At 40.1% G+C, this 27,492-nt stretch overlaps 1 protein-coding gene across 1 annotated transcript; it reads left to right on the forward strand.

The window, feature by feature from the left end:
• The first annotated feature begins 244 nt into the window (after positions 1–244).
• On the forward strand, positions 245–27,492 carry LOC126384782 (carnitine O-acetyltransferase-like). Its single transcript, XM_050036072.1, has 14 exons — positions 245–402; positions 901–1,173; positions 2,856–2,974; positions 4,826–4,879; positions 5,639–5,789; positions 10,480–10,654; positions 12,758–12,936; positions 17,795–17,895; positions 20,837–20,956; positions 21,588–21,710; positions 21,842–21,977; positions 22,162–22,224; positions 25,227–25,364; positions 26,649–27,492. Exons 1-14 carry the CDS (start codon positions 376–378, stop codon positions 26,865–26,867), a joined length of 1,878 nt encoding a protein of 625 aa, XP_049892029.1. The 5' UTR covers positions 245–375; the 3' UTR covers positions 26,868–27,492.

Genomic DNA, 27,492 nt, shown 5'->3' on the forward strand with positions numbered 1-27,492 from the left:
TTTGACACCCTAACTGCCCTTGTCAGACAAATATGTGTGTGGACAGACAAATAGCCTTTTGGGAGTTCACACACACACACACACACACACACACACACACACACACACACACACACACACACACACAAGGATGTTGATATTTAAACATTTTGTTAGCTAATTTTGTTTGATTAGCCCTAACCATCACTGTAGAACATCCATTTGTCCAGTACAACAAACAAACATTCTCTGGTCTTTATATTCAGTTGAAGTCAAGTAGCTGACAGCAGAGCAGTGGTTAACAACTCCTCTCGTATAGTAGAAACATTACCTATATGTATCTTTAAAAAGATACCTTCTTTGGCCTTAATCTGTGGGAGTTTCTTGGAAAGCACAATGTTGAGAATTTGCAGCAAAGCTGTGGTAAGTAAACAGCACCATTTGGTACATATATTTCTTAAATCCTTGCACAAAACTAGTGCTTACTGTATTACCCTGTATTCTTATGTCTTAGATTAGATAGTTTTAATTTTAATTCTTGTCTGGGTCTCTATTCCCTTGTTATGTTATGTTATGTGCTGTAGAGCAGAACATTTACTTATAAATGAATTCAAGCATTCAACTCAGTCAAGCCCGTATCAAATGAGTTTACATAGTGCTGATCATTACAGCTCTCTGATTGATTACATGATATGTCAATCTGCCTGTATTACCCAATACCTTGACAGGCAGGGAGGGGGAGAGAGCACAGCAATGTGACATTATTTTGTATCCAGCTGCTTTTCTAAAGTATGTCAACCATTTTTGTGCAATACAATAAGGTCTTACTGATATCTGATAAAAATAAAACCGTTGTCATTATAATTAGTTATAACATACATGTACATGTATTTTGTATATTGTTGTATCTCCCACATAAAGGTGGAGATGGTGAGGCCCTTTCACATGGTGAAACCTGTATCAGCGACCCTGGTTCCTGGCAGAAACCTGTCTCAGCAGAAGGGACTGCCCAGTCAGCCTGTCCCCCCTCTGCAGCAGACCTGTGAGCACTATCTCAGCTATATGGAGCCCATTCTGGAGGAGGATGAGTTGACGCGAACCAAAAAACTGGTGGAAGAGTTTCAGAAAGCAGGAGGAGTCGGAGAAAGACTCCAGAGAGGCCTGGAAATGAAAGCACGCAACACTGAGAACTGGGTGAGCCAAACAACTACACCAATAGCTGTAGACACATTTATTGAGACAATGGGGTAACCTCCTCACACATTCTGCAGTTCTGCAGAAGCTCATTATGTACTCACCTCCTGGGACTGACCTTATAGACACATTCTGCCAGTGGAGGAGAGCTCATAGATACAGATCTCCAAGGTTAGAAAATAAATCATATTTATCTTGACCAAATAATTACATAATACTTTTTGCTTCATATTTCTTCAACCACAGTTAAATTACATATGAAAGATTTATTTCTTATAAACTTCAGTCTATTAAAATCTGTGGTCCAAAATTAAATGAAAGGGAGGAAACTTTTTGGGAAATGAGGAAAGAGATGCACAAAATGGGCCTCCAAAACTGGTGGAGAAAGGATGGGGCCTGAGTGAGAGGGTGGGGCTGGACAGGGCTGGAGAATGAGGGCAGGGCTGGAGACAGAGGGTTGGGCTGGAGAGGGACAGAAAGAAAGGGTGTGGTCAGTGGCAGCTGCACCAGCTCAGAGGTAGAGGTGGAGATGGTATAAATACAACTGATGTTTCACTGGAATATATACACTAAATGATGAATATAATGTCTGATCAAAAGACAGAAGAGCACAGTTGCTGCCTGTAGTTATTTTACAATACAATCATTTGAATTAACTTTCAAGTTAAAAGAAAATAAGTCACCCCCTGCTTATTTGGTCGACTACAACATAATCACATATGTTTATTCATACTTCTTGCTCTGTATTTCTTTCAAAGATTTAGATTAAGTTGGAGATCTTTATTGTCATTAGTTGAACCTAAGATGCTCATAACACCAGGTCAATTTTTTTGAACGTATTCAATGTGTCATCACTCTCAACAGTCTCAAACCCAAGTTACAGTACTGAAAGTCTTTGGGATAATGCTACATGTATTGTAAAATATTAATATATGAACAGCTTTTTATCACAGAGCTGAACAGATAATAACTGAACAGCGTAGTTGTAATAAACTGAAATGTCATTTGTGATTGCATGTCAAACCCACTACTGTCATATCAGTTTCAGTCCTTGGATGAGAGGAGAATCTGAATCATTGGAATACCCTTTTTAAATGGTATAAAAGAAACTGAATAAAACCCTGCCCAATCATGCAGCTCTGCTTCTGTCTCATTTCTGACAGAGCTGCTCAAGGTGTGTTTGCTGCACCCAGTTGTCATACAGATGTCTTTTAGCACAATTCTTGGATTTGTATCAATAATATGTGACCACCAGTATTCTCATGTGTCACCAAACAGATACACTTATAGTTGCAGTTACAGATTAAGTTTCAACCAGAATTGAACCTTGAACAATCATAATTTTAAATATAAATTCAAACCCTAACTTTTGCAGTTAGGGTTCTTGCCAAAGTGAACATTCAGCCACCTACAGTCTATGCAACCCTGGAAGGGATAGAAAACAAGGGAAAGACACTGTTACCGCTCATGTAAATTGGAACCACATTTCATTTTTTTTTGGCCACCAACTTTATTCAGGCATTTTGTGCCATTTAATCACTAATTTGGAAGAAGCAGATTGCCAAAAACATTTAATATGAAGTACAGGTGCCATGAAACACCTTCTTTACAAACTCAATTGAGTTTATCTGTCGTTGTCTGTATTTTTCTGTGTGTCACTTATAGTTTGTAACTGTTCTTAGTTTACAGAGTTTATTGTCAAGGATGGATTTCTTGCTGCGCGAAAGCCTCTCGCAGGTGTATCAAATTCTTCAGGGATCTTTCCCCAAAAGTACTGTAGTAATAAAAAGGAAAAAATAAGGTAAACAAACACACACACACACACACACACACACACACACATATACACACACACACACAGGTTACTAGTATGGATGATAAATATAGGTGGGTTGCTTATAAATATGTTTGTACAATGTGAAATCTGAGGTAGTTAGTGTAAGAGGTCGAGAATGTGTAGTTATTACAGAATGTTTATGATTATGTCCATGTCCATGATATTTCCTTAATATCACATAAGGGGCTGTACACATGCCGCGTTTTTTGCGACCTCAAATTTATTAGTTTTCAATCTAGACATGCGGCAGGCACACTCAAACGCCAGAGTGACGCCATCGTGGTGTGCGCGTTCCCAAGCACCCATTTCTCAGGGCGCGCCTGCTGCGCTCTGAGATAAACCGAGTTCAACTTTTGGAATACAGCAGTGTGCACTGCATGTCATTTGATGAGGAACAATCAGTCAAAGCTGACCGATATCTTTCCCTTCTTCTGAAATTATCAGTCTGTGATAAATATGGAAAAGTTGATCATTTTGGTGCAAAGCTGCCAAAGATTTTCTTCTGTCCCATGGACAATATGCCCACACACTTATAAACAGCACCTGGATGAAGGTTAGCTCTGCATTCAGGATTTCAGGTAAATGTGCTTTGATACGGTGCTAAGGTGTTAAGGTTGCATAGCAACCTCAGATGCAAGTTTCTACAGTGCTCTTCACAGCTGGCTCAAAACAGGCACAAAAGTAGTGCCCAGCGCCCAATCTCGCATTTTCCAGGTGGTTAATGCATGGGTACGGCCCCTTACGGTGCTTTACGTCCCATGGGTTTAGGAGCCACCTCAGGTCTCCATTTCTCCACTGTTCATCTCTCGACCTGAGGTGAATGAGTTGTAGAGTCTGATGGCCACAGGGAGAAAGGACTTCCTGATGATCTTGTTGATCAGCATGGTACTGCACACATTGAATGACCGGAGCCTCAGCAGGAAGTAGAGTCGGCTCTTGCCCTTCTTGTGTCCAGCCTCAGTGTCCTTAGCCCAGTTCAATTTGTTGTCTTCTCCCAGGTATTTGTAGTCCTGTCCAGTTTCCACATACACCCCTTGATGGAAATATGTGTAGGGGTGTTTTCTGCCTGCTGAAGTCCACCGCCAACTCTGTCATTTTACCAGTGTTGAACTGCAATATTATGCCAGTTTCTGTTGGACCTGTGATGAATACTGTGACGTTACCAGCATATTCTGACAAGCTAACTAAATTTACTGTTTCTGAAAAGGTTAACCCTGTTATACCCTGTCTGATCTGATTCAAGAGACGCTCAATGGCCAGAGAGTATATAGCATCATAGATGATGGACAAACCTGTTTGAAACCTCTTTGAACACTGACTAGTGGGCTGAGTCCACCACCAACCTTTAATAAAACAGAAGAAAAAATGTCTTACCAAAACCATAAGCAATAAAGTGTCCTAGACATATAATTGTGATCAACTTTATCAAAAGCTTCCACTTGATCAATACTGTACAATCATTGACAAACATTAAGCACTTTGGACTTTATGACTTTGGACAAATCAGTTATGTTTAATTATTAAATAAATACATTTACACTCAGTTTTTTAGATGAGTAGTATTCAGTCTGTTGTACAATGTCCTCTGTGGCTCTGGGGGTAACTTTATATAGGCTGACAAACTACACCAGGATTGTTTTGGATTGGCCTTGAGACTTTTTTTGTTTTGGGAAATTGACCTATATAAGGGATAAAAAGTAAGCCACTAATTTGAACAATTCCTTAATAAAGTTAGTCTCATTCTCAAATTGTTCCTTACAAACATTTAAATGAAAAATGAAGATTTAAATAAATAACCATGTTTTCTCTGTTCAGGTCTGCTGCAAAATTGATAGCAGCTGGAATGGAATTAAAGACAATGATTGACAAGTGAGTACTCAGCTTATATTTTATTATTGTAACAGTTTAATTTTTTTCAGTCACAATTTATTGTTTCACACAATGTAATTATAAATACAGCTACTGTGTGGCTCAAAAATTAACTTAAAATTAACAGTTAAATTGCACATTAACAGAGGTTTCAACGGCTGACTGAAAGTAGTACTATGCTTTTTTAAATGATGTTGTCTTAAGCTAGTCAAAAGGTAAACTTGAACTTGGAAAAGTTCAACCAAGTTCAGACATTTGCTCTCTATCTTTGTACACTCATATCTGTGCATCTTTGGTTTGGATCAGTTTTATTATTCTTATTTTTTCACATAAAAATAAATATAGTATGACAAAGTAAAACTATTCATAGAAAAAAGAAATGGCTTGACCCGAAAACCCTGTTTTCCTGCTCATCTTATTGAATAAGAATATTAATATCCACAAGAGTTTGTTTTAATTCAAACCTTATCAATAAATATTGTGAGTGCCTCAAATGCTATATCGTAGGACACAGGTCACAGACAGTAAACTGTGGGCTGACTGTATCAGTACTACCCTCTTACCGGTATAGGCCTTTTTCATTTCTCTTATTTTGTAGGTGAAAAGATTAAACTTCAGTCAAACATGGAGACGAAACTACATTATTTTAAGTGGTTCTGAACATCCAGTGGATGTGACAGCTTCAGGGACATCAATGGCCAGAATTGTAAATGGTATTTGATGGCTGGGGTAGTATTCAATGTTTGTGTGTTTTTCCAGTGACACACTACCAGCTGAGTACATAAAAGGGAAGCCACTGTGTATGAAGCAGTTTGAGTATCTGTTTTCATCCTGCCGTATCCCTGGTGCGACAGTGGACACCATGGAGTTCTACGCCCAGAAACACATCACTGTAGTACACAACGGTCAGGTGAGTAACAAGTCAAACATCTGTGCCTGAGCTTTTCTGGGACCAGTGCTCATAACAACACTCGTAAGAATTACACTTGGACATTGTCTTAAGAGCCAACTGAGGGGGCATCCTGGGTTGTTGGGTATTTCGGTCCTGACCATGAACCACAACATCCCAGTTTGTATTGGACCATCCACTTTCTCCTTATTCCCTTAATCTCTCTACTATGCTCTACTGTATAAAGGCATAAAATACCCCAAAATATCATAAAGTGCCAGCTGAGGGGTAAAAAAAAGCTTTTTTTGACTAAATTTGGAGAATAGAACATTATAAAGCAACTTACTCCTATTTACAGTAAAGTGTAAGAGGTAAACGGAGGAGCTCTCAAGTGATCACATGATTAATCACATGAATGCTCAGAGCAGAGTCGATCAAAGACAAGGATTTGTCCTACACCTGCCACCAAACTGGAGCATAGTGGAAATACCACTGTTGGAAGACAATATGATAATTCCAGTTTTAGAAGGTAGTGTAACATCCTATAGTTTAAAAATAGTGGACTAATATTGTTGTATTTAAACTATACATATTATAACAATTGCACAACTTTTGTAATGGCCAATAATAAATTGTACAGTCATTGCTAAAAAAAAAAAAAAAAAAAAGGTTCCTGGCCTTTATCTCTGTACTGTGGTCATTTAAAACACCCCAAAAGCTCATATTAACCAGTTTAAGAGAACTCATCAGCTCTCTGAAGTTCAGTCAAAAGGAAGTTCAGCTTTTATGATTATGTCACTTCTTATTTGTAAGTCTGCATGAATCTAGTGAATATGAGTGCTTCAGGGACATTAATGTAAAACATGGTAAATGCTATTCTAATAAGATGCCTGAATGACCTTAACTGGCTTGTTTAAACATGACACAGTTTGACTTCCAGGTCCTCTCCCTAGCCCTGTCTCTAAGTGAAGACACTCTGCAAAGATCATTTCAGCAAGATCTCATTCTTTCAGTCATTACCCACTACTTGTTACAATTGTTGAGAGTTGGAATGTAGATCGACCAAGTTAAGTACTTCACCTTCAGGCTCAGTTCCCTTTTCACTCCAACAATCTGGTACAGTCATCTGCATCACTGCTGCCTGGCACCAATCCACCTGTCAACCTCAAGCTCTTACCCTCCATGGAAATAAGTAGTGAGGTCTTCCAGCGACTCACAGTGGCGATGGATGCCTGCTGCATGTCAGATATGTTTCTTCATTTGTTTGTTTGTTTATTTGTAATTCATCTTAGTTTGCCTTTGTTTGTTGTAATACAAACATCAAAATCAGCTACAGCCAAAATCTGCTGCTGTGCGCCAGCGTCTGGATGTGATGCATTGTTTATGAACACAATATGTATTTTAAGAAATCATTTGAGTCAAGAAAATCAGATTGTTTGTCAAACAGCTATTGCAACTGTATCCCGCATTTAGAGTGTTTATTTCAGCCACTGAAACCCTCTGACAGTCAGTTCGAAACATCCCTCAGTTTTCTGTCTAAATAAATCACTGCAAATAGCCTTAACACCTTAATATTTGACCACTTCGTCTTTACTTCTGAAACAGTCTGAGGCAGCAGCATTTACAGCATCTGCCACCAGCTGCCACTCCGCTGCATTTTTAGTAATGTCCATATTGAGTCCACCAAACAACATTGTCTTTTTGTTATCAACCTCCCCAACAAGAACTTCAGCTTCACATAGTGTGAAGTTTAGTTTTAACCTTTTTTTCCCGCTACATTTGCCATGCTCTTCTTTGTGCAGTTTCTTGTTAATGACTATTAATTCAGGGCGTTTCATTGGCCATTTATAGACACCTATGGATTGGGCAAGACACTCGCTCACCTGTGCCAGATTTCAAGTTTAATGTGATTTATAAAGGGAAACAGGCGTGGGACATGCATGCACACTGTGCTATAAATCAGGATATTTTTGAGCGTAAGCACTTTCTGTGCTTTATTCATACATCACCTTTGGTCACCTTTCCTGCGCACAGTTTTATAAATGAGGCCCCAGGACTCCAGTGTAGAATGGGCCCGGGACTTGAGTTTTGCTCTGAGGCTCAACCATGCATCATCTCTCATAGCTGGTGGGGCATCAGATGGGTCTGATTCACCCACAGCGAGAATGGACCCAGACCAAGGCAGAGTGGTGTCAGAGTCTGGTGGGGCTTAGTAACTTAACCCTGGGATGAGGGAAAGTCTGGGTTTGCTGTTTAGGAAAGAGAGGTCACTTAAATTTAGGGTCAGTTATCACTGTATCTAACTCTTTGAACCTAACATGCTCACTGGCAGGTTTCCTTCAACAAACCCTGAGTTTCTCTCTTTCTTCTCCCTCTGACAGAGCCAGACATGCAGTTTCATTTCCTCATTGATTTAGTCAGTGTCAAAATGCAAATCAAAGCATATTAATTAATGAAGGTTAATGTATGTCAGAATCAAAATCCTGGTTGGATATTAGTTTGTTATCCGGGGCTGTCTAAAGTTACCCCTGTTATGTGCTGTCAGTTGTTCTTTTTTTTAACAGCAGTTTTTTTGCCCTCATTCAAATATTATGCAGCATCAAGTCACCCTCAGCTCAGAATTAAACCTCTGCATGTCCTTTTTTATAACAGTGAAAACCATTCACCAAGCACAAGTTTAACTCAGGGTGAATATACTCAGAGTTGATGGATCTAATTCTGATCAGCCGTACTGGAACCAAAAACTCAGAGTTTTCCATTTCAGGGTTCATCAACTCAGAATTCAGGGTTAGAGAATTCAGCTTCTCTCTCAGTACAGCTGCTTCAGTTGCTTCAATTGACTGCATTTACCATCAACAATAATTGGATAGCCACTTAAAATGTTGTGAATTTCTCCTTTAATGAAATGTGGTGAATAGGTCTATAATATTGAAGAGGTGCCCAGTGGTTGATATTTTGTGTTTTCTGTCTGTTTTCAGTGCTGTCTGTGTAATGATAGTAGTCTGATTATTTATCTGATGGTTGGGGCTATAAAGTGTGTCACATTAACTAGTGTGAGAATGCCATTTGGCCTAATCTTATACCTATTGTTTTTCCTTTAACAGAAAAATATACAACTGTACACCAATCCAAGTCTTTTGTCTTTCACCAAACTAAGACTAACGTTTTACGAGAGTTGCAAATAGCTCAGAATAGCTCAGTGCGCAGCCAATATGTATGTGTGTGTGTGTGTGTGTGTGTGTGTGTGTGTGTGTGTGAGGACCAAAAAGTGTATTTTAGCAAAAAAACATAAAGTGAGGACATTTTTGGCTGGTCCTCGCTTTTTCAAAGGCCTGTTTGAGGGTTAAACTTAGTTTTAGAGTTAGAGTGAGGCATTTAAGCCCTGTTTCCACCAAACACTGTCAGTATGATACCTTTGGAACCAAAAGTAACCCTTCAGACATGGTACCTAGACCACGGCAAACAATACTCTTTCGTGTGGGCGCGGTTATTGTCACACACTGCTCCATCCAGCACTCACTGTATTTCCTCCATTGTCAGTCTGCACCTTCATCATCATCCACAGAACAGGGTTACACGCCGACATTTTCAGAACAAAAAAGAACAGGCTATATTGAGAGTCTCTCTCCATGGGCTATTAAAAAATAATGGGTTTGTGCATTTAGATCTTCTCAGGCAAGTGCAAGGGTTTAGTGTTGCTGGAGACCACAGAAACAACGCTCTGCGATGCTTTTTTTTTTTTTTTTTTCTCTGAGTGAGATTTGGATATATGCAGTTCACATATTCCAGTCAAAATTAATATGTATTTTTTAACACTAAAAGATCCTCTCATTACTAAAAGTGTATGTAATCCAAGAGAGACAATAAAAACTAGTTAAAGTAATGGTCAAAGTTGTCACATGAAATTTAAGGTGCGCTGATGGATTCACGTTGTCAACTCATACATTGAGTAACATAACAAGTTAACATTCCACCTTATAAGCTGCCAGCAGAGGGCACAGTGAATTAAGCTTTTTTCTGATTACAGCTGCTGCCAGAGCCAGGGAAACATCCATTCATTTTATACTTACAGTTTACTAATATACTGTATGTGAAGCTCTCTACGGTATGAACAGTGGTTACAAAACCAGCCACAGCTCAGCAGACTGAAGATGTCAAAAGTAAATGTGAAGTACAGTTTCAGTTGTGTGCTTGTGGATTTGCTTCGGAGTACCAACTGCAGCTCAGAAGAAAACAAAGTCTCCTCATGGTTCTGACCACGGTCTGGAGGTCAAAGCAGGAAAACTTAACACTAACGTTAGCTTAATTGTCCTGGTAACTCATCATAAAACATACCCCACTGAAATGCAACAGAAACAAAATAAAACTCACCAAAACTGTGAGATGTTAGTCTTTTCAGTCATCTAGTCAATAAGTCCACTCCTCTAACAATCACTAAAACTGTGTTTTGGTTGAATAAATCCATATGGAGTCTTAATGAATTGATTTAAGAACAGTTTGCTAACCAGCGGTCACAGTGAAATTTAATCAGTTTATTATTTTAATTAATTACAAGTTGTAATTACAATTAATAATTGTAAATCAAATGACCACAACGCCATTTGCTCACTGACAACCTAAGGCTTTGGGAGGGCTGAGCGTCTTTGCTCCTGGGGGTTTTGCTCAGGTGGTAACCCAGTCTTGCTTTCATGTTTCTTCCCTTTGGATTCAGTTCTTTGTGATGGAAGCATACAACAGTGATGGGAGTCCACTGACAGTTGATCAGCTTTGTGTTCAGCTGGAGAGGATCTGCAACTCCTCACTACAGACCAACATGGAGCCTGTTGGAATCCTCACCACCCAGCGTCGTGACAGCTGGAGCAAAACCTACAACAACCTCATCAAAGGTGAGAACAACTCTGTTCTAATGCAAGTCATACTGTAGAACTACTGACCTAATGAGAACATGTGAAATAAACTTATTGTCTACATTCATGCATGCCTGGTATAGCAGAAGAAGAAGAAGAAGAAGAAGAAGATATAATTTATTAATCTTAGAGGGGGAATTCATTTTTTTTTTCACTCTGAGCTTGTTTCCATCTGGTATTGTCATGCATCTTTAGTGATCCCATCACAAGTGAACAGCTTAAAGTCTGTTACCTGGTATTGGAATGTGTCTCCACATGCGTCTCAAATGACTGCTTGTGATGGGATCTCACTTCCCCTCTTGATCTGCAAATAACCACTTGAATCATTTGCATTTGCAACGACCAACTGCATTATTGTTTTTAACGAGTTTTAACATTTGTTATGCTACACGTACACTTAGCGCCTTTTATTATCTAAAATGAGTAAAATCATAATTGTAGACCTGCAGTGTATTGATTAGCAGCCCCTCCTTGCCACGAGACAGTTAGGACTGCTGAAAAAAATATCAATCTAGCATAATATTGAAATATTTGTCATGGCAATATTGTATACAGACACACACTTAGCGACATTTGATGAGAGTCCACCCAGGCCACATACTCACAGTGAAAGGGCTATCTGTTAGCATCACAAGGCTAATGTTATCTAATGGTATTAACAGATTTAGCTTTAGCTTGTGCTAACCAGGCAGATGTTGAGCTGACCATTTGTTTGTGTAACTGTACCAACAGAAAGCTTTGCAGTGGGGCATCAGATAGCAAGCACATCAGCTTAGTAGGCAGTCTTTGTGTGTGGCCCAGAACACAGTAGCATACACTACGATTGCCAACTTTCACGCACCTGACCGTCTCACACTTTTAGGCTCTGTCTCACACTCTCACAACACCAAGGCAAACACTGTGACAGCAACAGAGTTGAACAATCTTGTAATGTAGTGAATGACTTTGACTGTAGAAGACAGCTGAGTATGTGATTCCATGGCATTTCATCTCTAACTATTCTCTGATTGAGACTGGACTGAAAAGCAACAGCAGGGACAAGCCGAACAGTTTATAATGAGCTTTAATACACCACTTCAATAAATACAGGGAGCGCAGTCTGGTGAAGCAACAGAGAGTCAATGTTCAGTTTCAGAGCTCCCAGGGGAATAGGATCTGTCCGCACTTCTCTGCATGGAATGCTGAAGCAGCACACAGGGGAGATACTGGCATCCACCAGGCGCACACACACAGTAGACAGTTCAATAGTGTGCAATGGTAACGAGAGGGGGCAGGCGGAGAGCGATGTCAGAGTAGCTGAGGTTCCAAAACCACAAGTACTTACTGAGAAAACAGTCTCTCCAATGCGAAGCCAGCTGTGGACAGGAGAGAGCTTGACAGCAGTGATGACACGTGGATTCTGCAGGGCACACACACAAAAGCGAAGTGTGCAGCCACACAACGAAGCAATCCACAAAGACTAAGTAGGAGAGTCAGGGACAGGCAGAGTCGATACCAAGTCCATCTTTGTCCAAGGACAGTCCTTCCACATTGATGTCTTCCATTGACAGGGAAGATGAGGCCTTGGAGAGAGAATCCTTGCCTTCCAGTGGTGAAACCTTTACATCAGAGGGCAAAGGCACGAGTCCGATGAACTTAGGAGCCAACTTCTTGGACCCCTCCACCTCCTTGGATGGAATTGTTCATATATATGGGGACACATTGCTCCATGTCTGTCCTTTCACCCAGCCTGCCCTTTGCTGTGCCTTTATTATTATTACCATTATTATTATGAGTAAAAATCTGAATCTGCAACATAACCAGTAACATTTATCTGTCAGGTAAATGTAGTGGTAAAATATTTTCCTCTGAAGTTAAAGTGTACAGTTGCTTATTTTAAAGGGGGAGCATTGGGGGCCATCTTTGAGTTATTTTAAGGTACAATGAGTTACAGTGGTAACACAATTCAGTATTTTTCATATCTTAACATCATCATGACAATTCTCCCATTTTATCATACAGCTCTCCCCTCCTTAAACTGTTGCAGTCTGATTACATTATAACACAAAGTTTGCTCTGTGTGCATGTCCTTGCTGTGTTTAGATGAGACCAGCAAAGAGTCGGTGTTGGCTATCCAAAGCAGCATCTTTTCAGTGTGTCTGGATGGAGCGAGGCCCTCAGAGTCTAATGAGAAGTATCGCAGCAGTTCTTTTCGTCAGATGCTGCATGGAGGAGGCAGCCAGTGGAACAGTGGAAACCGCTGGTTTGACAAGGGGCTTCAGGTGATATTACAAATATTACAGACATGTTTTAATACAAAATGCATTTCTCAATAGAATTGTTAACAAAACACTTCCTGACTTACAAAGTGTTAAAGCCTCTGGAAACCCAAATCCACAATAGCCTTCTCACTATGTAATTTAGGGTCTTATGTACATAATATTAAACATGTAAAAACAATTAGAAATCAGTTTCCATCCAAATTCGAAATATCTGTCTTTTAAGTTTTTGTACATTCTTGAAATTGGGCTTGATTTGGCCGTAGTTATCTCTGAGATTTATTACGCAATAAATGCCAAACCAATATAAATCATCCATCAGTTGTCTCATCCCGCCCCCCAGTGGCAGTGCAACAACACCTTTCTGCTCCAGCTAAATCTGCCTCTTTGAGTCTGAGCCAACAAACAGCTTTCTAGTCTAATGCTTAGAAAATACAGATCGTAAACTGGCTGAACCGCTCAGCTGCGACCCAGCGGAGGCTCTGCCTCTGGCGGGCTCCCAGCAGCACTCGAATCAGGTTGACCGGCTCCAGAGCCCGGACAATCCGAGCCTTTGCAGCTCGTGGAGCTGCAGGAAGAGGCGGCTTGTGAGCGGCCGGGCTTGCCCTTCGGGCCCAGTGCCGGTGTCGGCTCGCGGGGAGGGGACGTAATGTGCACCCTTCCTCACCCCTAACCCCAACCCCAAGCAGTTAGCTTTGCTACGCATAAACATATCCCCAATTGCGGAGGTGATGCTGCGGGAAACAACACAATTTTAGCCAGAGGGGAACATTATTCGAGGCGGGCAAATACTTCTACACAACACCAGAGAGACGGCCGGCCGGCGCCGGTCTCTCCCGCTTTGAGGGTCGGTGTGTGTGTCAGAGTAAAGACATATTTAATCTATTAAGACTGGATGTGTTTGAATGAAAAAGGCTATTATCAGAAAAACGGAGCAGATTTATGTTTCCAATGAAACGTATCTCAATGAAGAAAGGCAAAGCGCTAGCCTTCCGTTGTCATTCATCTCAGCTAACATTGCATGTAAAAGTTATGCTAACTATTCTACGAAGTAACATTAATATGAATCACAAAACATTTTGAAACTTACCATTCAGTGACCACCTGAAAGGCATCATTTTCAGCTGGCAGGGCTTCTGCTTCATCCTCTGAATCATCAGAGGGCTCAAACATGTACGGCTGGATTAAATTTGTGGCAGCCATTGCTGAGCCAGGGAGATGTCAATCAAAACGAGGGAGCTGTCAATCAGAGCATTATCTGCCACACCCACTCTGTCCTGGCAAGTGGTCTAAACAGTAGGGGTGTAACGGTACACAAAAATCTCGGTTCGGTACGTACCTCGGTACACAAGTCACGGTTCGTTTTTTTTTCGGTACAGTAATGAAAAAAATAGACAACTATTAAATATCTTTTACTTATTGGTAACCTTATTTAAACATACGTGGTGGTAAGAGCAGTTAACTCTTTTTAAACAATTTTTGAATGAAACTAATATATATAAAATCCTGCTTTTTCACATTGTTTGAATGAAAATAGAAATATAAAAGTGAAAAAAAAATCCTGCTGTTTTTTTAACACATTTTTTGAATGAAAAATATAAATATACATTTCTGCTTAAACAATTTTACTCAATTAAAATAAAAAGTATAGTGCAGCTGGTCAGCTTTAAAGCCTGCTCAGATTCAGTTTTACTAGGAACTTACTTAGCTTTCCCACTTTGTTAAAGTGCAGTAAACAAAACATGCTTATATCTAAAGTACAGCGTAAACAATTTTACTCAACTCCAGTGAGGTTGATTATTTCTTTAGCGCGATGGTCAGGGAAATGCTCTTTCTTTTTACAGACGATGATATCGTAGTTTGCACCAGATTGCTTTTTCTAGTCATGCCGGTTAACGTTCAAAGTCGGGTGGTGACGCTTTAGATGCGTTAGCATGTTAGACGTGTTTCCAAGTACATACCCGACCGCTGTTCTGCAGTGTCGGCACACTGCTTTTGTCTTGTCAACTTGTTTATTTCCATCTTCGTATTTTACCCTGAAACCAAAGTGTTCCCGAACGGAGGACTTAAGGTTTGCGGGTGGGTCTTCAGGTTCGTCAGGCTCACTTGCCATGTTGTCAAAATGCGAGAATGCGCTGCACAAAGTGAAAGCGGAGATTTACGGGACTCGGTCCGTCACTCAATTATGTCCGTCGGGAACTAGATATTTTAAATGGTTCGGCTCGCAAAAACGGAATTAAAATAAAACAAAATAAAATAAAATAATATCCTGCGCCCAATAATTCGGTACAGGGTCGTGCCGAACTGAAAGTCGCGTACCGAACGGTTCGACAGAAATACATGTACCGTTACGGCCCTACTAAACAGCAAAATGAGTTGTTTTTACACCAGGTTTTCTAATAGTTATGAATGGTTATTTTCACTCAGACTTTTGTGGATGATTAATGAGACACACTCGACTTTGATATAATATATGCATTTTTACTATTTCAAGCTGTGTTTCCAAAGGCTTTAAAACCTGTTTCCACAAAGAACATCTCCAAAGCAAACAAATAATTACAAAATACAAAAATAAATACAAAAAACACCACATTTGGTGTGTATGACCCTGAGGTGACCCTGAGCCCAGTGTTTGACCCAAAATTTAAGATAAACCATGCTCCAGTCGACACAAGAAAATTTACATTGAAGGAGGACAGCTCTGATCCCTACATCAGTTGAAACCACAACCAGAGCAATTGGTGAATTAGAGTCTGCAGCTTTTGCCAGGGTGCTGGACAAAATAGCCTTGACCTGTGCTAAAACCTTATGACACTCAACTTTATAAATAACTTAATATCTGCTTCCGCAGATACAGATACAGACTTCACTGACACTTTGAACAGGTTACAAGATTGAACTGATAAACTATCATTCAGTTTTTTGATATCTTTGGCAATTTTTATATTGTATATTATCACAGGTTTATGCTGTTTTCAGACCTTTTCTGAGTTAATTATAGGTGTGTATGGCACTGCTTGGAGTAGGTGACGTAACTGAAGACATCCCCCACTCTAACACCCTTTTGCCTCTCTGTTTTTACAAAAAAAAAAAGTAACTTAAACTCCTGTAATGCTCGCAGTTTCTACTCTTCATACACAATTTATACATCAAAACGTAGATATTTTTGTCTTCTTTCAGTTGATATGCCCATTTAAGCACTAGGACAAATGACATGTCAACATCTTGAGCAGAGTATTGGGATGCTCAAAGTGAAGACATTTCAGCAATACACCTCACAGTTTTTGAATTTGGATGTCTTTTCAAGTAGTACTTATGTGTTGTCAGCAGATCAACTGAATATTCATGCCTGGATACATGCCTGGATACAGATAGCAGATTTTGATCAGCTGATTAGACCTCCATCACTTCTTGCCTGTTTCTGATTGGTGCATCACTTTATAGCTCTTTTTGAAACCACAATCTCTACTGTTTCAATTGTTAACAGATTTAAACTTCCAAATGTTTCAGGTATAAAACTACCTCTGTCCCACACACACCATAGACTGGCACACACACACATGCTTGGCGCGCACACACACACACACACACACACACACANTGTGCTTTTTTCATATTGTCTTATAATGGCAGTGATATCAATACCAAGGATTTCTTCTTTGAGCCCCATCTCAACTTCTGTGGAAAATAGGCAACATATTGATTTACTGATTGAGTGGGAACAATGTTCAACAAAAGCATAACTACACTGAACAAAACTGACCTGCAACGTTCTGTTTCTGCTCGCATTTTTCACAGGGTTAAGTTAAAATATATACAACTTTTTTAATGCACTCAATAAATACACTCACATTTTTGGTTGCAAATGTGTTAAATCCTTATTAGTAGGCACTTCCCCTTTTCCAATCCCCCTGACAGATGTGTATACCAAGATGGTGATTAAACAGCAGCTTAAAGCTAAGGTGTGCCTTGAGATGGTCACAACAAAAGACGACTCTTAACTGTGCACTTTTGTCTTGAAAAAAACAATTAAGATTTTATATGACTAGCACTACAGAAATGCATTTTTTTTTGTCACAGATACCCCAAAGAATCAATCAGTATCTGGTGTGACACCATTTGCCTCATGTAGTGCAACACATCTTCTTCACATAGAGTTGATCAGTTTGTTGATTGTGCCATTGGAATGTTAGCCCACTTCTCTCCAATGGCTGTGTGAAGTTGCTGGATATTGGTAACCAACTCCTTGCTCAGCTTGTACAAACAAGAACAGGAAATAAAGTAAAAGCAAGAGTTAAAGAGCACACTGCCCCCTTCGTAATTCTTTGAGTGCAGCAGTATAGGCTTGCCAAAACAGTTCTGTGCCCAGATGTGAAAAAGTAAGATCCATTGAAGTTAAAAAGACATTTCCTTGTTCAGTTTTTAGAGCGGAGGTCAGTACCAGGCAGCCAGTCAGTGAGGGCAAACAAAACCAGACAGGTTGTGTTTGCAGGTGTTAAAACCGGGGAAAAGATCAGGTCTTCGTCACTGTGCTAGCAATGCCTACTACAACTGGTGATATCCTGAGTCATGGGGACTGTTTATTTCTATCCACTAATGGTAAAGTTAGTAATGGCAAGGACTGTAGTGTAAGACAGAACTGGAAATTACAAAATGGGGATACAACAGTGGTACAGCAGCAGGTTTCGTTTTTGGTTGAGTCATTTTGAAAATAATTCATGACTTTTTAGTCACCCTAAGTTTCCCTTCTTGTCAGAAGACACTATTTTCACACTTCAGCGACACAGTCACACATACAGGACCAAACAGACTCATAAGGATCAGGAATTTAATGCTGATTGTGTTTTTATCCTTTTTTCAGTTAATTATTGGAGAAGATGGGACAAGCGGTCTGAGCTTCATGTGTACAGTTGCTGATGGTATCGTCCACTCGTCCGTGTGTGAACATTTTACAGCAATCATGTAAGTATAGATGTTTTGATTTGCTGTTTCAGTAATTAAAAGTTTAATATGAGACAGAGTGTACAGATAGAGATTTAAATCACTGCATCCTGCTGTAGCATGGACAGGTGGAATGATTCCTGTCTTTGTGCAACTACCTATATGGCTACAATACATACAATGCTCTGGTACATAAACAAATAACACCATACCCCTGGTTATTGGTCTGTAGCTGTTGGACGTGCTGGGGCACACCTTCCAGTGTTTAGGAAGGATCCTGCAGAGGCAAGGCAAGAGTCCTCCCTAGCATTCAGTGAACACACGTTGGAACAGGCTAACAAGTGTCCCCATGTGATCATCATTAACCCTCAGCAGACTGAGGGGGTTTCAGTTACTGTGATAATTTTGGCACTCTGTAATGTTGTTGTACAATTTTAAACAAATGTATCAGTATTGTCAGAATCATGTGACTTTTAGGAAGAACATATTTCTGGATCATATTTAAGAGTAAGTCGAGTAATGGAGTAAAGATACAGCTGAAAAAGTTCTAAATTATCATTTACAGTATATAAACAGACTCACACACAGAATCAGTCATTTAACAGTGATCCCTTTTTTTAATACATATTTTCTGTATGTGTCACCACACACTGCTACAGTAATATGAATAGCACATCTGATGAGCTGCGCAGCTCTACCTTAGTGCTCCATCTCTGCTGTGAATGATTCATTTAACACTTTTATGTTTTATCTAAATCACGTTATTTAAAAAAAATGTCATTGTTCAGCAGTGGACACATTAGAAAGTGTAAATTATGACGTTTCTGTCAATATTTTTTTCACGCTTGCATGATAAAAACTCATGGAGACATTAATCCAAATAAATTACATATTTATGTAAATCCTGCCGAGCTCCACTGGCGCAGGTTTCATTGAAGAGGCCCTCACTTCCAGCAAATCGTTTACTGTGCAAAGCATTGTTGGGATTCTATACCCACAGAGGATCCACAAATGCATCCTTCGAATTTCTCTGAAAGAAGGACTCAGTCCTTCGTGAAACTCGGAAGGATCCTTGACATTGGAACAGTCCTTCGGCGAGGGTCGATGACGTAACGTCCTTCAAATTCGGCCGTTTGTGGATCCTTCCTTGACATTGAGAAACACCCACAGACATACAAGGGGAAAACACACCCAGCAGGCCCTGCTAAAGCAGGGGGGCTGTAAAAGTCTTTCTTAAACAGATTGTGCTCATTGTTATGCACTTTTAAGAAGTTTTCACTCATTAAAATGGCCCCTGAGCTATGCAGATTTAAAAAAAGGTAGCCACGTAAAAGCAAGGCTGAGTGGGAGTCCCACGTGGGAAAGTATGGCTTCCATGGTCATTGTAGCAGCTTCAGTTAATTATAATGAATGAGCTCTGCTGCGGGCGTGCTGCAGAAGACGTGTTGTGCCACATCCATGTCCCATGTATTGCAGCAGTTAGTCTTCAGATGGACATGCTCATTAATTTTAGTCACATTTTAGTCATTTTTAACCTTCATCATTTTAGTCCAGTTAAAGTTGATGAAAAGTCTGGACATTTTAGATCAATTTTTGTCAATACTTTTAGTCAAATCTTTTGATGGGGAAAATCTGAGCAAAAATATTGTTTTATTTTATTTGCAAGGTTATTGTTGATCTTAATGAACTGCTGAGTGTGTTTGCACTGTTCTCTGGTCCATTTGTTCACGCTGGCTAAAAAAAAAGCCTTTGATGAAACTGCAGGTAGCATTCATTTACTTGCATATGAATAATGTATGGACTTTGAATTATGTTTTTATGCTTAGTCCTGATTTGCTGAAGTTATTGTGATTAGTGTGTTGGTATTTATCACAGATATCATTTAATCAGTAACATTCATTTCACGTTGATTTGCCCAAAAACTGAAGTGATTTCTATGTATTCTTCATAATGGGACAGTGTCAGTGTACAACAACGCAGTTCTTAAGTTTAAATATGCTGCATCAATTTTTTCAAAATGAACAGAGTGGTAAAATAACTTGTGAATTCACACAATTCGTAATTTTATGCCAGCATCCTTTTATCACCTAGATTGAAGCAACATTGTTCGTTTTTACTGTTTTTTTTCTTCTTTTTTCCCCCCGAAGCTAGGCAGCTCAGATCCATCATTTTTAAGAGTCAAATGACATGCTACAAGGTTTCTGTCAATATATTTTAATGTTTTTATGATAAAAACTCATGAAAATGTTAATGAAGAGACCTGACATATTTATCACAATCGAACATCAATAAGACAAAGGACCTGAAAGTAATCTTTGGGCAGAAGCAAGGATCTTGATTTCCACATCAGTAAGAACCTGACCTGGGCATTGCACACTGATTCCGTGGTGAGAAAGGCAAGGCAGAGACTGCTCTACCTTAGATGACTGAGGAAATTGCGACCATCCCATCAAATACTGAGGAATTTTTACTCCTGCACCATTGAAAGCGTCCTGATAGGGGAACATCAATGCATAGTAAAGAAAATAGCACGGAACAGGACCACAAGGCCCTACACACAAGGCCCTGCAAAGAGTGGTCTGTTTAGCTAAACATAAAATAGGTGCTGCTCTGCCCTTTTTAAAAATGTTTATACCAGGGCCTGCAAGAATAAAGTTAGGAGAATCATTAAAGATCCCAGCCACCTGAATAACTGCCTTTTCTCACTGCTGAGATCAGGAAGTAGGAACCGGGTACTCCAAGCCAGCACTGAGAGGCTCAGGAAGAGCTTCTATCCTCAGTCCACAAGGATCCTAAATGAAGACCCTGCCAAAGACTGCCCAATATCATAATCTTGTGCACAAATTAATGAAACTGACAAATGACATTTCACTAAAATTGTATTTTCTCATTTGACAAAGTGATTGATTGATTGATTGGTTGATTGATTGATTGATTGATTGTCTCTTGTGTGTGAAAACAGGAAAAAGCCAGAGGTGATACAGTCCCCCATGGAGCCTTTACCCATGCCCCAGAAATTACACTTCAACCTCACACCTGAGATCAAGAAGGACATTGAAGAGGCCAAGCAGCACATGGACGCGTGAGAGCAGCTTTTAGTTGTGACAGTTACACAGACACCCAGTGACCAGAACAATAGAAATCCAGAGGAACATGAAGTAATTTTCAATTACATGTGTTGCTACGTGGACAGCTCCTACAACAGCAACTCCATTTTCACAATTAGAATAGCCTATAAAAACGACAGAAAAAGGGCTTCAAATGTGACCTAAGAGATATGAAATATGATATGACAGTAACCCTAAAAAAGCCCTGTATTAGAACTAATGTTTTTTCACATCCAGGGCCCACACTTTAAAAATTTTCAAATAATAACTTCCACAGGAAACTCATGACCAAATAAACTATGCTTTAGAGACTCATGGGACTGCAGGCCATCTCAGCTGACATTACTGTCCTTAAGAGGCTGTTTAAAGCATAACGTTGTGAGAAACAGTAGTGTGAGTAAACAGAAGCTGCTGATCATCACGGCTGTACAGTAACTTCCTGTCACGAGAGAGGGAGCAAAAAAATCAGTCTGATATGAACAGAATAAAAAATGTATATTATACATAACTTATACTTATCAATTGGCATAATGCTGCCAAATACTTAAAAAAACTGTCAAACTAACCAAGGAAAGTCTCACATGTGTCTCATTTCCACCACCACAGACTGGCTGACGACCTGGATCTGAGCTTTACGGGATTTGACCACTTTGGGAAAACCTTCATAAAGGCTCACAAGATGCGCCCTAATGCTTTCGTACAGTTGGCGCTGAAGCTGGCTTACTACAGGTAAAAGTTAATGGATAGTTAGTAAGAGTGTTTAGAGCTCCAGTATTTGTTTGAGTGGTCAATAAGTTTCAGGGCTGTGTATGGTGGAACACAGAACTTGTTGAAAAAATGTCTCTCCTTTCTTTTATCAGGATGTACCAGCAGATCTGTCCATCACTGGAATATGTCTCCCTGCGTGCGTTCAAACTAGGACGTATAAGTTTTATGAATACAAACTCGCCTGCCTCAGCTGCCTTTGTCAAAGCCTTTGATGACCCCATTATACAGGTCAAAATACAGGAAAATTTTTATGCAACTATAACTCTGCGTAATGAAAAAAATGTGTTAATGTCAGAGATACTGCCATAGATTGCTTTATATCATACTACTGCTGCACAGCAATCCCGCTCAAAAAACACTAACCACCAAATGATTATTTGTAACATTGTTGTCTTCTTCCTGTTTTGCACAGAACCCAGAGAAGGTTGCTTTATTGGAGAAAGCTTTAAAGACACATGCATGGTACACTGACATGGTGAGTGTCATTCACAGCACTGCCAAATACAGTTCAGTGTATGTCCACTTTATTTTTGGTGTAAGGATGCCTTTTAGTAATGACAGTAAAAGTTGTGATTTTGTAGCCCCAGTTCTATTAGCACAGACAGAGCCCTCTGGTCTCTATGGGAATTCTCTTCTCCAATTGTGAGCATGCACATACATGTGGACCACACAGTATAAACTTGTTGCAACATCAACCCAGCCACACTGATCCTGACTGGCTAAAGGTTAGTCACTGCCTACTTCTTTATTACCTAGGCCACAGAAGTGGAGGGGTGGATTGTCTTGCAGTGCCAGGCAGAATTATAGTGGTCAGTGGGTGTTGCACCGGCTGGCACACAGATGCACTTCCGCCTTTCTGAACTGGGTCCACACCTCGAAGTGAAGCCCCACTTTATTGTGAAGCCCCACTTTATTGTGAACCCCAACTTCATTAGTTGTAAGATCAATTAGACTATGTAGAACACATTTCCTGTGGTGCGGAGCGCCAAGGAAAAACAGAATGGCAGTCTGCTGTAACTATAGGCTATGCCCTGAAAAGTGAAATGAAAGAATTTCCTGTTTAGGAGCCACATTGGTGAACCAATTATCCATCTGAACTAGTTCCAGTAACTGCTTAATGGTAGGCATACAGAATGTCTTGAGGTCAATGCATCGGTTTGAGATGAAGGAATCCAAAATGGGTCAGACCACTCTTTTCTACTTGGGAACCAGGAAGTACGCAGAGTAAACCCTATCTGTCTTCCGTGAGTGGGGTTGACTTCCTGTTTCTGTAACAGGTCCTGGATCTCTACTGAGAGGTCATCTGTGTCCTCCCTGGAGAATAGATTGACATTCATGATGCCCATGAACAGAGAGGGAACATGGCAGAACTGGAAAAAATAGCCCAGACTCAACGTCCTGTCCATCTGCTCTGTTAACTCACAGTTGCATCCCCACTCCCCGTACAACCTGGTGAAGGGATGAGCAACCAGCTCTGTGGAGGCAGCCTAAAAGCTGTAAATTTCTGTCTCAGCCCTCCCCCAGCCAGACCTCTCATAAACAGAAGACTGGAAGGCTGATATGGAAAATTTTGAGCCAGTGGCGAGGTCTCTGAATAGTTCACATTAACATGGAAAGTTCTGAGCTGAAGGTGAGGTCTGTGAATGCATCACGGCTGGTGGACATGCAGAGATGAGGTGAGCCTGTAGAGATCAGGAAGGAGAATTATACATGGATGCTTAGCGAACATTGTGTGTGCATGCCAATATTGCAGCCACAATGGGGATTTTTTTATGTTAACCAAAGGCACCATATAGGCTGATGTGTATTTTAATTATTATTAGTTTTTACATCATCACACCAAGTATGACATTTATAAATGGACACAGTGCTGTAATGTCACAGGGTAAGGCTGATTACACTTGTGTAAGCTCTTCGCCCAGTTCCTCCTTTACTGTAGTTGGGATGAGGGCGGCAGAGGTGTGTGTGTGCTTGGCACTGGGCAGGCATAAAACATCATAGGAAAATGATCTGAATTCAGTGACACATCATGGGGAAACCATTGAGGTGGATAGGAGAAGGGAATATGCTCTTGAGAAATATGATTTGTTAAAATCAAAATATTTTTCACATTACCAACAGAAATATCAACACCAACAGCGAGGCAGCGAGGGAAGAGGGGAGCTTTCTACATCCATTGCTCTCTTCTTCTCTCCGCCTTATTACTATGCTGCTGGTGCTGAAAGTGATCTCTCCTACTCAAGATGTTTGAAGGGCTGAGTGACCAATGAAACTGATCCAAAAAGCCCTTCCTGTGTCCCAGCCTCATGTGACAGAAGCCTACTGTGGCTTCCTCAATGCTGTGTTCTTTGGAATGAGCCTGGGTCAACGAAAAATAAAAGACACGAAAAACAACTTAAATTTAATGTCAAGAGGTCCAAAAACAAAACAAAACAAAAATACATCAACAAACAAAAAGAATGCCAACTTGATGACAGCTCCATGCTTATATACCTGCTGACACATCTTACATGATATCAGCTACAGCAATTAGCTAATTGTCAAAGGGAGTGTCTATACTCCATGTTCTAACATCAAATTAAATAATTCCAATAGTCTATTTGAGTCTATTTCCACTCTCCATATTCCATAACTAATAATCTGTGCATAACTACAAAAAAAGACAGTAAAAAAAAGCTGTCTGTGCGTGTGCATCTGTTTGTGTGTGTGTGTGTGTGTGTGTGTGTTTGTGTGTCACATAATATAGATAGTTGCCAACACTACATATAAAATAAAAGCCAGATACTACAAAGTATTAATTGTCTGTGGGCTGCAAATAGACCACTTCTTAGCAGTAAGTAGAAGATAAAGTTATCTCAGAGCCTGACTGGGTAAAGCTTCTCTTCCTTTGGGCAGCTGCCTCCTTCTCGCTCAGACTCACCCTGAATTTGGGTCTGCCGCTACCTAGACCCATAGCAGAAATCCTCACTGAGGTGACGGGACAACTTAATGTAGTGTAATGATTTTACCCTGCTACATCTAGGGATCAAATGTCACCCCTCCAACCTACACACAAGAAAAGGGGAGTCGATTGAGGGGTCTCAGACTGATGATTGGAATCTTTGACATCAGGGGGCAGCCTTACTTTCAGTGTCCTAGTCAGTTTCTCCTTGTGGAGCTCAAGGGTACCCTGTGAAGTTCTTGACCACTATTAGTGCTATGGAGCAATGTTGTACATGTGGGTCACCTTGTCGTTCATTCTTGTGCACAAGGAGTTTGTGATTCTACATAGTGCAGTTTTCAAACTCTGAGGAAAATCCAGGCCTGGAAATGTTTTAGGAGTAAGGAATTGCATTTCACATATTTGTTATACCTTAAGGGCAAACATGGAGATTTTGTGAAAAAAAGAATCTTTGTTTGCAAGTAAAATCGCCAGGGTACCTTTAATACTACATGTGGTGATCGACTTTGTAAACAACAGCATCTCCTTTCCAATAGGCATTTAGAGGCCAGGACGTGTCTTGCCATCTCTATGGTCTGAGGACGCAGGCTGAGGAAGAAAACATCCCCATGCCTGAAATCTTTACAGACCCCTCCCTTTTTAAAGTCTTTGACTGCAAACTTGGAACAAGTTCTGTAAGTATTGAAGCTGAGACATAAAAATGAAAATACCACAATACTGCAACAAAAGATAGCCATTACTTAATACTCTGCAACAAATCTCATATTTGTGTGCTCCAGTACATAAATTCATCCAGCCGTTTAGCCCCAAAAAGGTGGAGTTGCAAATACAGTCTATGTGCCCAAAGACCTACCACTTTTCACATGTAATTGTACTTGCTCAATTCATAAAATGAGAGATCACAGAGGAAGTTAAAGGGGAAGGGTTGTTTTATTAACTTTATTGTCACAGAGTCCCTGCCCCCACTGACAAGGCTTACTTCATTGTTTTGCACAATACAATGACATATATATTAAAACACCATGCCAGTATTTGGAGACTTATCCACTCTGGAGACTGTTTTTTGAAAATCTGTGTTTTTTGGGGGAGAAAAAAAGCTATTTTAGTCTGTCTTTGTTTCAGTTTGGATGTAAGACAGTGGATGTTGATGAAAGCAGTTGAATTTTCAGTTCATGTGTGAAAGTAAAAGAAAGTGTGTGCACCTTTTTAAAGAAAAAAGACCTCAATGAGGTGTTCATGAGGTGGATGAGGAGGGGAAGGAGGTCAGAAGGAACAGACTGAAGAAAGTGAGAGGGGAAGGGTGGGAAAGGGGAAGGGTCAAGAGGGCAGGTGGTTGGGCAGTAGGAGCAGCTAACCAAGTTTAGTGCCTCAGCAAGAAGCATAGGTTGTGGTGCATAGGGACAGTATGAGTGGAAGAGAGATGTTTGGTAGTTTAAGAGAGAGGGGGAGGGTAAGATATGAAATGGTAAGGGACGCAAAGAGGCGTAGCAGAAGGGTTAGTGGGAGAGCACTTTCTGGTGAATATCAGGTCAAGTTGGTTTTCAGCTTCAAGAATAGGGGTGAGGGAGAGAGTAAGAGAGCAAAAGAAGATAGGAAAGGTAATTAATCAGATGTTACCTCTACATTTGGGGAGATTAGCAAACAAGTGCCACCCTCTTTGCTGGGGAGTCAGGGTATGTGGGTGGAGCCACGATCATAAGAAGGCATAGTACAATTACCTTGATTGTGACTAAAGTCTACCTGTATAACCAGAGCAAAAAGTGAATATTTGTAATTTGTTCAAGTGTTACTTGTTTCTTTGTGAACTTATCGGCAAACCAAAGAGTGTGGCCCTGCATGTTGATATGCATTAAAGAAGTATACACTAACCCTGACAGATCAGAGATCATTCTATATCAGGTCTCGGTGCAACAACAGTAACTAACAACTGCATTTTCACCTCTGTCCCTGTTCACCAGGTAATAAACAAAGGTGAATGTTTGCCATGTTATGGCCCTGATGAACCTGGAAAATATGAAGTGCTTTACAGTGTTAAGGACGATCACATTGAGTTTACGGTGTCTGCTCATAAATCCCACTATACCAGCAAAGAAAAAACTGCAGCTCATTTGGCCCGAGTCGTGGAGGATGCAATGTTGGACATGAGGACCTTGCTGGAACAAACTACAACAAGCTAATCCAGACTTAAAGCAATAGTGCAACATTTGGGAAAATTTGCTGATTTCAGAGAGCTAGATTAAACTGACACCATCCTTGTGTCTGTCCTTTAAATATAGAGCTGCTGTTGATTTAATTTCTCTTAAATTCTTGCATCCCAGGATGTTCACAGTTTCATAAATATAAAAACCAGTAAAACCATGCTGCAAATTCTATGTATCACATCATTAGTTTATCTTAGAGCAAAGACTGTCTGTGTGTGTGTGTGTGAAGATCATAAAATCAGCCTACCATCTACTGGGAGCAGCAACTTCCCCAAGTCTTGTCATCACCATGAGGTTGCCTAGGAATGGGTATTGTTAAGATTGTAATAGTGCCACCACTCTTACCAATACTCCTTATTGACCCACCACTCAGTATTTTTTGTTATATTTCAAGAGAAAAACAAAAGAAATTAAGAACTATTATTAACTATTATTATAATTAACACTGTTTTATTTTCTTACATGTACTGTATTAAACTCTGTGTTCATTTTGTTAATAAAAAAAACTATAATGAGTAGATGTTCATCAGTGACCCTTTTCCCTAAGACCAAATGTTGACAAGTTCAACTTAGATCTGTGATAATAAAAACTGTGATGAAA

This window comes from Epinephelus moara, chromosome 23 (genome assembly GCF_006386435.1).
Source record: "Epinephelus moara isolate mb chromosome 23, YSFRI_EMoa_1.0, whole genome shotgun sequence".
Lineage (NCBI taxonomy): Eukaryota > Metazoa > Chordata > Actinopteri > Perciformes > Serranidae > Epinephelus > Epinephelus moara.

Coding starts and splice junctions, on each gene's coding strand:
- LOC126384782 (XM_050036072.1), top strand. CDS start 376: ATGTTGAGAATTTGCAGCAAAGCTGTG. Junction 10,655..12,757: donor CTACAACAACCTCATCAAAG/GTGAGAACAACT, acceptor TGCTGTGTTTAG/ATGAGACCAGCAAAGAGTCG. Junction 25,365..26,648: donor GCAAACTTGGAACAAGTTCT/GTAAGTATTGAA, acceptor CCTGTTCACCAG/GTAATAAACAAAGGTGAATG.